General features: G+C 40.2%; 1 protein-coding gene and 1 long non-coding RNA gene across 3 annotated transcripts in view; one reads left to right on the plus strand and one right to left on the minus strand.

Annotated features, from left to right (window-relative positions):
- The window catches only part of csmd2 (CUB and Sushi multiple domains 2), a 201,408-nt gene that overhangs the window by 136,969 nt on the left and 48,957 nt on the right, over positions 1–15,482 (minus strand). For both annotated transcript variants that reach the window (XM_054764767.1, XM_054764766.1), the window contains exon 4: positions 2,664–2,858. In XM_054764767.1, coding sequence (XP_054620742.1) covers positions 2,664–2,858 — 195 coding nt within the window. The remainder of the gene's footprint in view (positions 1–2,663; positions 2,859–15,482) is intronic.
- Positions 2,188–6,450, plus strand: LOC129173670 (uncharacterized). Its single transcript, XR_008567267.1, has 4 exons — positions 2,188–2,335; positions 2,648–2,728; positions 5,018–5,167; positions 5,668–6,450. It is a non-coding gene; the product is annotated as an uncharacterized LOC129173670 (long non-coding RNA).

Here is a 15,482-nt window from a genome sequence, read left to right on the forward strand (position 1 = left end):
ACGTGGGTCAGACAGTCCAAACTGGCAGGTGTTGCTGCTGCAGGGGGGGCGTCTGACTGTGAGGAGGGACAACTGGCATGTGCGCCTGACTGGGAGCGACCATATGAGGTCCTGTCATGCTAAATAAGATATCAGTATAAGCACAGGGCACTACCAAAAAAGCTTTTTCTTCATCACCAGGAGAATAAAAATGCAACAGAGGGCAAACAGACTATAATGCGCACCCTTTTTAGGTAGTTATGATGAGTGTAAACTGATACTGCAGGAGCATTTCAAATAAATTAGGAAATTGTGCAAAAGTTATTTGATTTCAGGAGTTCATTTCAGACCAAGAGACCAATTAAAGGCTCAGGAAGGTTTTACAATTAATTTGCTAATAAGAGCATAAAAGCAGTACTTTACAATATTGAACTTTTTGACAATTTATCAAATTTTACTGAGATACTGAATTTAGACTTTTTTTTTTAATAGGCTGTTAACTATAATCAGCAAAATTGTTAAAAAAATATTTCACTCGCGTGTGTACCTACAGATGTGTCACTTTTTGAAATGAACTGCTGAAATAAATGTACTTCTCAAAGATATTATTTATTGACATGCACCTGTACAACATGTCATTGTATTTCAGGTTTTGGACTTAGTTTGACATTTTCTTTAGTTGAAAGGCTGTTCACTTGTCCCTCACTCGTGACTGAAATAAATTCCTCCTCACTTGAGTGTCATTTGTATGTTTTGTTGTGTGTTCTTAATCAGGCTACTTCCTGGTTTGAGGACAATTTTGTAAAGCTAGTCTTGGTACAGACAGGAAGTGAAAATACAAAACAGAACATGCATCTGGAGCAGACCGTTCAATACAGTGGTCTCGATACCACTAAGAATCTTAAGATAGTGTAAGCCAAGTCGCAAATGTCATGACAGTCAGCTGACGTCAAAGTCCCCTCTTGATTCGCTGTTGTTCCTCCACATTATGTGTCTCAAGCAGCACGCGAAACTGCCTTTTTCGTCTTTATTATTATCCAATTCCAGATAAAATAACTTGGCAGTAAGATGCATAACATTCAATAAAAGTCTTCATTGCATTCGTAGCAGCTAGTTCCATGCAAAGCCAAAAAAAAATATATATATATATATTTGTGCTTTCCACACTCACTTGTTATTGTTGCAATTATTTTATGATGAATTGAAAATATCTTCAAGTTTTCTGTGTGTTGCCGTGACTTCGTCTGTATCGTCATTTCTATTTTTGCATGTGTGTATTTTATAATTGGAATGTTTAATAGCAAACCGGATGTGCACATGCACTGTAGACATAATACTATGTAGTTTGACTGAAATAGTATTGAATTTATAAACAGAACTATTGATGAATGATGTGTAATCATTTGTATTACCTTGGTGAATTGAATTGTGAATTATTTATTATGTATTGATTTTATTTACCAGGTGCTGTTTTTTTTTTATATGGTTCTAAGTATGCACAGCAGAATATGAGGCATTTAATTTTATTTAAAAACTGTACTTGAGAGTTGAACAAATGTTGGTAATTTCAATAAAATACAAGTTAAAAAGGCATGATTTGTTTTTTTGTATTGAATTGTATTAAAATACTCATGACACTAAAGTACCAAATCGAACTGAACCACGAATTTTCTCGATCACTGCACCCCAACAACTATATTTACACATTCATACAGATCTCCTCCAAATTTGAATGGGTTCCTCTTTGATATGTGTGCCACCTCTACACTACGTTTTATGGAAATCAGTTGTGCAGTTGTTGTGTAATCCAGCTAACAACAAGGTGATCGCTAATCAAACAAATACCTTTTGCAGGTTTCATGCTTGGTGGAGACAATTAAATTGTGAAGCTTCCCACTTTGAATTGAATCGAGCATGTGCATATACAGTAGATAATTGATAACATATCAAATGAGGGTTGAAATGTTTCTTGGGGTTCTGTGAGAAAGGGTGATGTGTTTGTGTTGTTCTGAACATTCATTTCCCAGGACTTCACCGTAGCCTGTTATTGTTATTTGCTTGCCTTGTGATAACTACCAGATGCTTGGCCACATCCTGTTATGTACTGAGGAAGACAGGACACTTATATAACCAAACTAGGCTGCCTGGTGCCTGTTTTGTTAAAACAGTAACTCTGTGTGCGAACGCCTGAGTTTTGGGGCAGGCCACCCCGCACTCATGCTCGCACAAACAGACTTGTATAAAGAGGGGTGAGCGAAAGCACCTAGACAGAGTCTGCTGCGGGTTTCGTACGGACGCCCAACCGATTGATGCACACTCTGCCGGGGTTGTAGGCTCTCCAACCCAGCGCGTCACGGTAAGAGCTACATTTACAGTGCATAGCCAATGTTTGAAACTGTAACTGTTTATGTGCGTTGAATAAAGACGCTGTGTTCAGCCATATCCAGTTAGTTGTGGTTTGTTCTTCCCCGAGCCGATCTCCAACGAATCCTGATAAAAAAAAAGGTGTTTCACTACAGGTTCACATCTCTCCCCAAAATGGAAGAGTCCTGCTACACAAACTCCACAAAGACGGCAGACAGGACAAAATGTTTTGTGAACAGATAACGCAGTTGTCTGAATTTTACTAATTATGTTCCTTTCTGTATAAAATCCTACTGAATTGCAGACGATGCTGCCAATACCTCTGCAGTAGGGCAAGGGGAAATCCCATGCAGCAGTTCCAGCTGAAGTGGCGAGGCAAGACAAGGTGGTGTGACCCTCCAATACATAGCCCGTGTTGCAGCTGTAGCGTATTTTGTCTCCGATGTTGAACGTGGACCCTTGCTGATGGCCGTTGAGAAGCAACCCGGGATTACCACACGTGTAGCTGGGCAAAGCTGCAGGAAACAGAAAGAGGCAACATCATTACATTATATTCCTTTCAGCAACATCATTCCCGATGGGATGCAAACGTGATGCTGATAGTATTTGTAAAGCTAAAAAAAAGTGTTGAAATGGGCTGCAAATTACCATCAGCCAGTCACTCATTAATGCGAAATTGACTGTCTCCTCTCGTCCACTCATTCTCACATGCAAATAAGTCATCTTTGTGTTGACCTTGGGTAATGATGTGTTTTTATGCAAATTGAGTTTAAAGTAAATGGAGGGTTCAGCCAAGCTTTTCCTGTTGGACCTCATCTCCGTTCCAAACTCTAGTACGAGACACGTGATTGCAGCGTTCTCTGCAGTCAGTGTGGATAGAATTGCTAAATGGCTATGCCTATTTTACAAGGAAGATGATTCAAAGCAGGCCGAACAAAAGGTCTTTAGAGAGCATGGCCAGAAGAGTTATTTGCACTAAAGTGTGCATTGCGACTAAAGTCCCATGCGGTCTCTCTCACACACACACACACACACACACGCACACACACACACACACACAAAGCAAGTGAGCTGGCCAGAGCATGTGCTGGACTTTGGATGTAACTCTGCATCTCAGCAGGGACTCAGTAGAGGACAGAATGGCTTGGACACAGTTACACAGTTTATTGGCATTGCACCCACACCACACTCACTACCAGTTCAAACGCTTTCAGCATTAGAAAGCATCACAAATGGTTTGTTTGAGAGGCTGTTTGGTCATTTTGGTAACATGGGCTTGTTTGGTCATGTCCATTTCATGATATTTATTCATCTTTACCACACAGAACGGCTTTTGGAAGTGACTTTTATGGGACTACAGTGTGAGAGCAACAGCCATTCCAAGCCGCGCCGCTTATTTTGTTTGTCCAACATTATCTAACAAGGACAGATTAGGCAGTGCAAGTCCAGTTCACCCAAATATGCAAACTGCTTGGTTTTGTCATCCAGAGAAGAGTTACAATGGTCAGGTTCTGCATTCTCTTTTGTTCCGGGCACCTCAGTTCCCGGTCCAATCGTTTGCAGTCGCCAGTTTGTTTCTCGGTGTTGAGTGGAGTCTCATGTTTTCAACTTCCCGCGCCTTCATGTTAGTCTTCCATTTTGGACTCGAGTAAGTTTTTTGTCTACACTAGCCTCTCTCTCATGCACTCAGCAACTCCGCAGCCCTCGTTGTTTTTTTTCCGTACTGTTGGTTGTTGTGCCCTGTGATTGGCTGGCAAACAGTCCACGGTGAACCCCGCCTCTCCCCCAAAGTCAGCTAGGATAGACTCCAGCTCACCTGTGACCCGATTGAGGACAAGCTGTGTAGAAAAGTGATGGATTTACAGTATATTCTATTTTGGTGGCAACGGGGTATTCCTACAATCCTGTAGGTTTGCATAACTCAGTGAAGGCCAATGTAAGAACATTTTTTTATTTAAATAAACATTTTTCACTATTCCATACATAATGAGATGCATTTTTTCCTGCACATGGGGATTTGACGCTTGTATTCCTTAATTAACAAAAGTGTGGCATTAACATTGAAACTCACACCTTCTCTTTAAATCTTTCACAGTTCCAGTTCATTAAGGTCATGTTCTTATCATGTATTAAGATAAAATTAATTGTTTTGCCTCCCGAGTGCACTCCAAATGAAAGTACGGAGAAGCATTTGCAGTGTTTCTAGCTACAGTTCATCCACAACCACCCCATACTTTCTCTACTCTGGGGGACGTGAGCCGAGTTCAGACCGTTGCAAGACTAGTTTAGTTTTACCCTACTGATATGTTGTTGCAATAGTCTGTGCTCTGACCATCATCACAGCTTCTCCTCCATCATAACACAATTAGCATTTACGCAAGGACGCTGCGTTGTTAGCATACCAAATGTTATTGCACAACACCACAATATACAGGTGTAACTATTAATTATGACACAAGAGGCTTTGGATGCTCTATGAATAAATTCTCAGCCAAAGAGCTACCATTGAATTTACACGATACTCTCAACTTCTTCTAAATGAAATACTTTATCTTTTGTGTTACAACCAATACACACAGATTAACTCAGCATGGTGTTGTTTCATTGCATCCAAAGGGGTCTGGCTTCTTATTGGGGGTCTTATTCTCCTTGGGGGGGTTGTTTGTCACGGCAGCTACATGATTCACTCGGATGGGAGACAGTGACGCGGCTCGTCCCCTGGGGTCAAGACACTTTACATGCTTCCTCTTGCTGAGATGGCAAAGAATGTTCCTCGTCCATCAAGGCATTCCTGTCTAGAGCACGCCGAGCAGGCCATGCAAAGGTGATCAAGTGCCCACTAACCTACACAGCACAGGAACCTTCCCATTCATCACTTCTTTATTCCTTCCCTTTCCCCCTTCCTATTCCCTCTTATTGCTGGCAACTTGGCCAGAATGAAAATGGTCCCATAGGATGACCTTTGACCTTTACAAGAATGATGGTCTCTTCTTGGGTGTCGTTGAAAAGGTTCCCTGTCACTTTTTTTTTTTTTTTTTTACAGCCTATGCTGTAGTTGCACATCCTTGCATACAGTTTAGTCGCAAAGCTCTTCAGTGCATGACTTTTGTACAACATCCATGAAGAGAACTGTATTGGAGTCAAATTGCAAAACACTCAGAGTATAGTACCACATTTTGATATTTTTGTGGTTCTATGAGTCAATAGCTCCCTGTGTAACATGTACCAAAGCTGTAATTTTCTAACACCCAAACATATTTTTGGAACAAATGTCTGCAAAAGGTACTTTATAATAGAATATGTCATTTATTTCTACTACGTTAGACTCTTCTGCACTCTGTGTGTACGCTAGCGGCCACGCCTCCACCCACCGAGACAGCGACTGGATGACTGACAAAAGGGCTCATGCCGTTCTATGGAACAAACGCGGCAAGTTGCTGAAAGCGATGCACAGAGTGAACTCCCTTCCAGCTTGTTTGGAGGCGAGAGACAAGAAAGACAGACACGCATGCACACGGCAATATATCGATGCTGGTAAAATGATCAAGTTCATTTGAATTTATTGTGTGCTAACTAACTTATTTTCATCCCAGCACTGGTGCCCATGAGAAATCTTTTAATCACATTTTAGTCACATCATAATCTCGTTACTATACATATTTGTTACTATTATTATATGTATGATACATTTATACATGAAAACCAGCAAGGTGGCGCCAAACAACTTTTCTCCAAGTGAGTCAGTCAGAGCTTTCCTTCCTGTCATTGACATGCACCAATTATTTAGGAAGAAGCTGGAAAAAGCGCCTCACGTTGGGCAAGTTAGCAAACAACAGAAGAAAAACTAAACTAATGGTGACCAATGTCAAACAACTGAGGGGCCATCATATTCAAGTACACTTGTGCCAAACTAAGATTTGCAAAAATATATACACTGCATATATATGAGTCATTATTCTATCAAACTTCCAAAATTCTGAGAAGATAAATCACTTTGGACTGACTATTATGTTACCATGGTTTCCAAATGCTATGTAATGTGTAACAATTGCATTGTATATCTGCAGGCACTTTGGATTCACTTGGTCAAGACTGAATAAATAAATGCCACCCTGGCTTTCCTTCCTCTCCTTCCAGCTATGCGTTTGAATGACATTGCAAGATTGATCTCGACATGCATTCAGCTGCATTGGCTCAATCGGCAAATTCTGCAGTGACAAGCAGTAATTCAATCAATGCCTCCTGTTTCTCCATGCACACATGGGCTGGCCCGACAAAGGGCGTTGAGACACGCATCGCTTGGCTTCAATTTTAAATTTGATTAATCAATTTTCAATGTGTTACATTCATTGTGTTACGAGCACATGTCAAAGCATGCATCTGAAAGTAACACGTCACAATGCATAAGGTGTCTTATGGCTGGTATCAGCGTTTGCAGAAAGGGTTTTTAACATTTTTTCATTGCAAAACTAAAAAAAAAGCCACTGCTTAATATGTCATATTCCAAGCAAAAACCAAATCCCTACATACCTGACACCGTAAGGTTTATATGTCTACACACACACACACGTGCACGCACACGCACTGACTAAAATGTATGCCACATATCCTTATTTCCCTTGCACATGACAGCAAATTCAATAAAAAGAGAGTCTGACAGTGCAGGGGCTGTTGAGGTGAGATGCAGAGATCATGGAGATATGATGGTTGCACTATAGGGAGCATGCACCTAATATGCTAAGGTCGATAGGGAAGCCTCAAGGAACGCCACAATTGTCGCATCATCTGTATAGAGCCAACACAGACTTGTGTATTAAAAAAGAAAAGAGACTTAACTCATGTTATTTGCCAGCTCAACACTGTATATGTTGACGTGCGAGTTCAAATACATTTGTCACATTCTGTAACTGCAGAAAGATAAAGTTGCTCGTGTATTCTCTAAGGATGTGTAATGTAAAGAGGAAGCTTGCAGCTAGAAGGAATAATGACACAACAGATCACACCATAAAGCAGCCCGATCAATATGTGGATATTGGAACCTCCGTTTTCGTCATTATTCTGTCATTATTATTCAGACGATAACCGAAACATACAAAAAACAAATTTATTTTTCCCCATAAGAAATAATGGAAATCCAATTAATCCATTCCAGGCACCTAAAATAATAATAAAATAATAATAAAATAATAATTAATATGAAAATAATTATTTTATATTTTACACATGCAGAAAACAGATCTATTTAACTGAATTTAACATCACTTTTATCTTTATTGAAGACTTGATGAGTGGAGGGGGGTGGGGGCAGAAAGTCATTACACACACTGGCCAGGCTCACTATTTGTTATGTGTCTCTGTTAAACCATTCCCCCTCTAGGAACCTTTACATCACAATCCTATTGAAACAGGCATTACCTTGGTACTTTTTTTTAAGTACAGACTCCTCAAACACAGACATGTGTGCGTTCTATGAAGAAATAAACCACCCACACACACGATGAAAATTATTAAAAGATTCCCAGCCCGGAATCTGTCTGTAGTGTCCCAACTGTACAAGGACCACTGCGCATTCTTCACAGAGAATGAGTCACCAATGGTCGCTTACTTTGGCCACTCGATTCTACAGACTAATTTGTTAGGTGCACTGTTTGGTCATACGACAACTGAAAAAATACTTATAGCAATAACTTTCGTCAAAAACCGAATCCAAAACCGAAAGCAGAGGTTCCACTGTCCCTGCATACGGATCCAACCAGGCAGACAATGGCATCGTTAGCGCCTGCTGTTTAGGTGAAATCTGCATGACTTTTGCTTGTATTTTGTCCTGCTTTGCCCTTCCCTCAGTCAGTCCTCTCTCCCTCACTCTGCAGGTTGCCTTGGAAACAGTGGAGGCTCACACTGTAAAAACTAAGGCAGCGTATCTATTATAGTAATTTCTCAAAATACATCCTTCCAAAATAAAAATTCTAACATAGTGATTGAAATAAAACTACCAAGGGCGAGAACTTTGACTTGTATTAACTTTACAATGCAGGTAATTGCAGGAACTTAATATTTTACATTCATGGAAATACATTTTCCACATTTACGAGTTAACGGAAAAAAATGAAGTTGAAGACACTTGATAAAATTACTTCGATAACTTAACTTTCCACCTTGACCGAATTTCTTAATCTCCTCCCCCCAACCACCGAACATGACTGGGCAAGTTTGAAGCTGAAAGCAAACGATATTTTCAAGTGAGTATCTTTTAATTTAGAAATACATACACACTCTTCTTATGGCCTTAGAACATACAAATCGACTAGTGATAAGTACTGCAATTAGGTGGCAACCAGTAGAGGGTGTACCCCGCCTCTCGCCCGAAGTCAGCTGGGATAGGCTCCAGCATACCCCACGACTCTCATGAGGATAACAGGCATAAACAATGGATGGATGGATAGTGGTAAGTACATTCTCTACTAGACAAGAAAGCTCATGCTAATCTTTAGGGTTTAGCATTACATAAAGTATATCCAGCTAGTTTCCCACAATACTAATAAAAAATAACATTTCTTTTGACAATTCATCTAAAGGGCTTTCATTGTGTTGTAGTGATCATTGCACTGCCAAAATGTCATCACGGGAGTCAAAACGGCCAAGTGTTTTATCGTTTCAGCCTCTCATCCACACAGAAACGGCGCTCTGGGTGACCTGAAACAGTATTTTTTGAAAACTGCTTCCAGAGTGGGAAAATCTGAAAATGCCGGCTTGTCGTTTTCGCGTAGACAGACTCCTCTTGACGAAACAGAAAAAGATAATTCTTCCATCTTCCAATTCAATTTAGGTTGCCCATTGAACATCATTTTTGAAGATGTTGTCATTACTTAAAAATATTGATGGAAGTTGTTATTTTTAATATATATATATATATATATTTTATGTATATGTTTTTTTTGTTTGTTTTTTTTTTTAAATAGTATATGACAAAAAAAAAAGACATCCTCCGACCAGTTATATAGAAACACTCCTGTCTTTGTCACATTAAGACAAGAATGTCAATAGACATCCTATTAACTGCGCCTCCTTAATTAAGTTAAAAGCATCACTGCACTGAAGCAAAGGCACATTGGAATGACTGATCAATGCCTTCACTCGACCTTGTCCACTCCCCTAAATTTCACACTTTCCTGCTTCAACTCTGTCCTCCCACCCAGTACGGCTGTGCAGAGTGAATTTCCAGATTCGGAGTTTGTGCTTAAATCAGTTTGGTTTTAACTGACTGTGCTGACATTTGTCATTATGGCACATTACGGCAAATTAGCGAGAATTAGAAAACTGTTCCACAGGCATCATGGTGTTAAATCTATATTGGATCTTGGCTCAGTAATAAGCAATATAATGTGATGTTGTCTATTACCATGCCAGTGTCACACAAAGTTGAAAGCCAAGCTGAGGTAACATCATCATGTATTATGTTTGTTTAATAAAATGTATATCTTTTGGGGTTTTGATTTGGCAGGAGATTTTAGTCAAAATAGTCAAAAGCAATATGAGCTTCACGGAAGACTTGATGACCACATCACTGTTTCAGACATTTCCTCAGCTCCATTGGTTTGTGATTAATTCCCATTTTGTAAACTGGTAATTGTTGAAACTGCAAGTAATGTTTCTTGGTCGCTTGGGGGCAGCAGAAACAAATTGCAAATTGATTTCAGTTACTCCAGAATGAGCTTTAATGTGAAAATGGAACAGAATGTTGGTCCAATTGGTTTCTCACCTCGGAAATTGGAAAAAAAAACAAAATATTGAACAACATGTGCTAAATGGATGAGAATGAGGGTCTCTTGTATTTACTTTTGAACTCTTGTATGGAGAAAAATATCCATCCAAGGGGAGGCTGAGGCCAGCAAATAATTGGGCCAATGCAGCAAAGTGGAGATTGCGGAGTATCCAGGTATGCAGTGTTGCACTATGATGAATCTGCCCAATCGGTGTGTGACGAGTTGTGTTTTCCATCACACATGCGGAATGCTGGACGACCGAGTTCTAGAAATAGTACCTCGTAGCACCTGGTAGTACCTGTTTTTGCCAGTGTAATAGCATCATGACCAGTGATCTTTTCGTCAACAACGACAACATTATTTTGTTGACAAAGTTTATTTTTTCATGACGAGACGGTGACGAGCTCTTTGATGACTAAAACGTCACGAGTCGTGAGTGAGTTTTCGTTGACAACTCGGGACTGGACAAAAATGTTAGTAGGTGGTCTATCAGAGGTTTAAAAGGCATGACAGAAAAAAATAAAAAAAATAAAAAATAAATAAAAGGCATGACAATTCTGCGTATTGTGTATGTAATCTTTCAGTCAAAAACTGCAGTATAGCAACGCAGCATGCAGCGCACTTCCTGCTCAACACGCCGGTCGCTGGTGACGTGGGCAACCGGGTTAGCGTCATGAATCCGTTCCAGAAGGTCCAATTAACCAAAACGTACCCTAATAGAATCAGTTTGTCCACAAGAAATCATGCAAATCCAGTTAATCTATTCCAGAAAGACAAATATTTGAACACAAAAAACGTTTTTAGAATTTGACTATTATTGTATTACATGCAGAAAATGTAAATACATATGATGAATGAAAGGGATAAATGGACAATTATGGTTACATTTACCTTCACTGAAGACGTGATTGCTGACGACACGATGTGCCAACGAGAGCAACACCAACACCACCTGCGTGTTTTGCTATGAGTTATTTCTTGAATACAATTCTCTCACTTATGTCTTTTCTTTTGATCACGGCTGCAAAATAATCCACAATAAACCCCAAATTCTGGCATCAATTTTCACACTAGCCAGGGCGTACACTAACCGAGGTTGAACCGCAACTGCAAGCTCACACATAATTTGGAACATGATGAAGCCTCCAAACACATAAGATTAGTGGATGGATTCAGGTTCCAAAACACGCGCAAAAGTAAATATCTTTTTTCCTGTTTTGTTTTTGGCAGTTCCCAAGTCTGCCTAAAAATATCTGCTTTTTCATACTAAATGCAAGCTTTGCCCATATGACAGCTGGCAACGCCGTCGTGTAGAGACAGAGTTTCACTTGATTTCTCTACCATATGAGCCAATAAAAAGAAGCTGTGTCTCCCACTGATCTCGTAATTACCAACAAGCCAAGCACGTTGTGCTCAACAATGACAGTGCATTCGGTCAATGTTTAAACTGTAGTTAGATTAGTCAGGCAATCAGGAACATACTGAATAACTTTGTTCCAGCACACTTATAGGACTCTAGCTTTACACACGTCATATGTATGCCATATCGTATCTATAAATACACCTGGCCTTTTTCAATTATATGAAACTTCATGTGGTCACTTTAGCCCCACCAAGCTGTGGCCATATTGATGAAAAGAGAGTTTACCAGCATTATTGCGTTCCTATTGCCTTCAATCCCTATGGGTCCTTTCCAAGCTGGGACAGCGGATCTGCTATAGAGCTCCTTGGATGGTCATCAGTGTTTGTCTACTTTTATGCAATTGCAATGCTTCAACTCAGTGCACTTCAGTATTTACAGGTGTTCGTGCGGGATACGTTCACCTACTTCAATTAAATACAAACAATAACACATATCAGAAAAATCAACTCAATTAACAAGATGTCAGCTGTATAAACCCAGAGCAAATTCTGACCCTGTGATAGACTTCTGATATTTAGGTGGCTAACAAGTGAATATCCTAGAGTCGATCAGGTCTGAAAGGGACGAGAAGGCAGGACGAGGCGATGGTTGATCGATAAGTCCTTCTTGATGAATGACTGCACATTAGAGTAGGGCTCAGATAAATGATTAAACGCTGCAGCCGAGCAGGAGCCGGGTTGGTTGATATCAATTATAGCTGGGGTGAAAATGCACCCCTTCCTGTTCATAACCATCTGGGTATTTAATCACAGAAGATAACGCGGCTGAAATCTTAATTGGATTTACTGCACGGCTGGTTAATTATAAATATGGGGTTTACCAAAGTCGCCTATGGTGCTGTCTCCAAATACGGTTAATGGGTATGTATTCCAATCAATCCCAGTGAGGAAGGCACTACACAACCGGGAAGCAAAGCACCGCAGAGTGCACAATAGAGTGTTCGATCGAAACGGTTAAAAGGGGAACTCAGAAGGGAGGGTAAAGTAGTGGCGAAGTAATAGACATCTAGCTCTTGTAAAATGCAACCAAAAAGAGACCCTATGAGAAAAGCTGGCTTGTACACCCACAAATGTCAGTCAGCTAAAAATGTCAAATAGACGGACACGCAGTTCCAGGCTCGAGACCGGCATTGGAGTGCTCCAGCGTGCAAAAACTGAACCTTTGGCAGTTGTATAAAAGCCTGTCAACAACCCTTTACTAGCCTACGACCCTGTAGTTTGGAGCTCCTATCTAAATGACACCTTGGAGGCAACATCTCTCAGTCTGAAATGACTGCAAAATGATCGTAGTATCAAATCAACAACAGGTAATTCGCGCTCAACATCTCATTCTCTATCTCGCCATGATGCCGTGTTTTGTTTCTTGCTATTTCTTGTCACAACATATCAGTGGAGCCCCTGCTGTGGCCTCCAACAGTCGGGTATCTCCATCCCGCTGTGCTAATACAGTTTTTTTTTTGTTTTTTTACAGCTTAACCTGTTCACAATGCTTCTGTCTTTTTATCTGTATTGCATGACACAGAAACATCCAGGAAATGAGTTGCTTAAAGGCAGCTATGAATATAGATATTCCTTCCACCTTGTATCGTTCTTCACCCCTTTATAATTTAAGTGTAGAGAGTCGTATGCTTCCTTATACCCGTATCCTTAGCTCCACTGAAGGGAAATCTTATCAACACTTAGATTGGTTTGCAGTGGTGTAGACCTGAACTGCATCATACTGAGATGTTGGTAATATTTTGTCCCTCCTGTGTAGCTAAATAAGTTATATTCAGTATATTTGGTGGAAAGTTCCTCCCTCATCCCAGCACAAACAATGACAACATAATCTGAAGACAATACAGCCACTAATCCACACAAAACAGGGATTGTTCAGAGAGAGGCAAAGTAGAAATATGGGAGGAAAGGGCTAGTGAGCTGCAAAGGCGGCTAATCCTGATAAGAAATGGAGGCCGGACTAGGCAGGATGAAGTTACTTTTAGGAGAAGACAAAAATGGAATACTGAAAATTAGTGTCAGGTTGCCTGAGGATAATAGAAACAAAAAGTAATGATGTCAGTAATGCCGGAAAGATGACTGGTTGCACCCAAAAAAAGAGATCAATTGCCTTTGACTTCTACTGGTATTACAATATATTTTGCCTTGTGCACTGTAGTGGCTATGGTTTCTCTTTCTTACTGGTTCTTTGGATCGGAATGCTATCGGAAAAGCAGTAAATGATTAAAAGGTTTTCAAATTGTATTAAAAAAATAACAATATATTTGGTTACAGTTCTAGACTCTTAGCATCAGTGAGAACGATTGATGAAGCAGCCCAGAATGAAAAGGACAGAATGAAAAGACATTTGCCGCACCCCTCCAGAAAGGGAAACTTAAGCTTGTGTTCGTGGAAAGTGAAAGTTAAGTTTGCGTTTAAAGTGAGAGCTAAGGTAGTGTGAGTGAGAACAATGCATATACTGTGTGTCCCCCACGAATCTTCCATAAGTAATATCTGTATTGCACAACCCTGTGCAGTATGAGTGTGTGTGAGTGTGTGTGTGTGTGTGTCCTGAGGGCCACTATGAGGAGTTGTTAGACTGACAATGCACTGAGCTATGAGACTGTATAATATTTAACAACACACTAACTGTTCAGACCATTCAAAGTGCATTACAAGACTGTTAAAGCCCACTTCCCATTTTTCATGTAAGTGTTCTCCCTGTCCATCAAACTGAAGTCATCAAAACAACCCTAATTGAAAAGCGAGTTGTGGTTTCTCAGCAAATAGTGGTTGATGGGGGCGGGGGGATTAATTACATCAAAGCCTACAATCCAAAGGGGTGGGAAGCTGACATTTACAAGAGGCCAAGCGAGGTTGTTAATTACACACTTATGTAAAGTTGCAGGTTTTCTATTGTGGGCTGCTGCTGCAGAAAAACAACAGATGAATTACAGCATATGTAACCTTTTAAAGATGTCAAGTTAGTCAGGTAAAGTGGAGAATGTGTGTGCTATTTACGTGGCCAAAGCATAAATGTTAACTGTTTTGTACACCCCTCACTTTTCAGCAACAATTGTATTCTTCTCAAGGGAGAATATAGCAGCGGTGTGCAGTCAGGGCCTGCAAAGCCTTCTCTGCTGGCCTAAACACTATCCAAATCACTGACCTACATTTACAACATCACTTTTCGTATTTGTTTCATGAAATTGTATTAGTTTATTCTCAACAGTCTACATCTTCATTTCGTAGCGTGTCTCTTGGCTGCATTGCTTTCAGTAGTTTGTGTATTTTGAATTTTTTTCGTCCAATGAGATTTCAGCTTCTATGTGTTGCCATATCAATGCCAACTGCCCAGAGCCTTCAGAATCAGGAGTGCTGAGCCATGTCACTTGAACACTATTAGCAATGGGGCTGTTCCTCTAACACAAGCCGGCCTACTGCATTTTTCCATCCTCTGATTGGCTTCTCAGAACAAAACTGTTTGACAAGCAAATTTACGCCCGCAATGGTTGACTGAGGAGATATTTTTTTGTCCTTGGGTGGGGGAAACGGTTCCATCGTGACTCAAATGGCAAAAATAGAAAATTTCCTAAATAGTATTTGTGTGTGTTTGTTTAGTGGCAGGCTGCTTCCTGTTTTGTGGTGAATGTATTCTTCAGGAACAGACTGTTCTATACCATTTGCATTTGCAAAAAAAAAAAAAAAAGATAAATTCAGCACATTTGTGTTCTTATTTGTCTTCCTTGGAACCTCACTTACTGTAAGAGCTGACATTTTTTGCCATGCTTTTATGTTCGGTAAAAACTGCACCAATACGGAATGGGGTGATGAACTCATCCTGACAATATTTCAGCTTCGAAGGAACTATTCTTAGCTGTAACAGAGGTGCAACAGAATCTGTAAGGGAATGCTAGAAAGCTGGGACAGGCGTGTAAATTTCACACTTCTTCTGCCTTGCTGTGTTGAAAGTAGAGT

The sequence above is a fragment of the Dunckerocampus dactyliophorus genome, chromosome 20 (genome assembly GCF_027744805.1).
Source record: "Dunckerocampus dactyliophorus isolate RoL2022-P2 chromosome 20, RoL_Ddac_1.1, whole genome shotgun sequence".
NCBI classification, from domain to species: Eukaryota; Metazoa; Chordata; class Actinopteri; order Syngnathiformes; family Syngnathidae; genus Dunckerocampus; species Dunckerocampus dactyliophorus.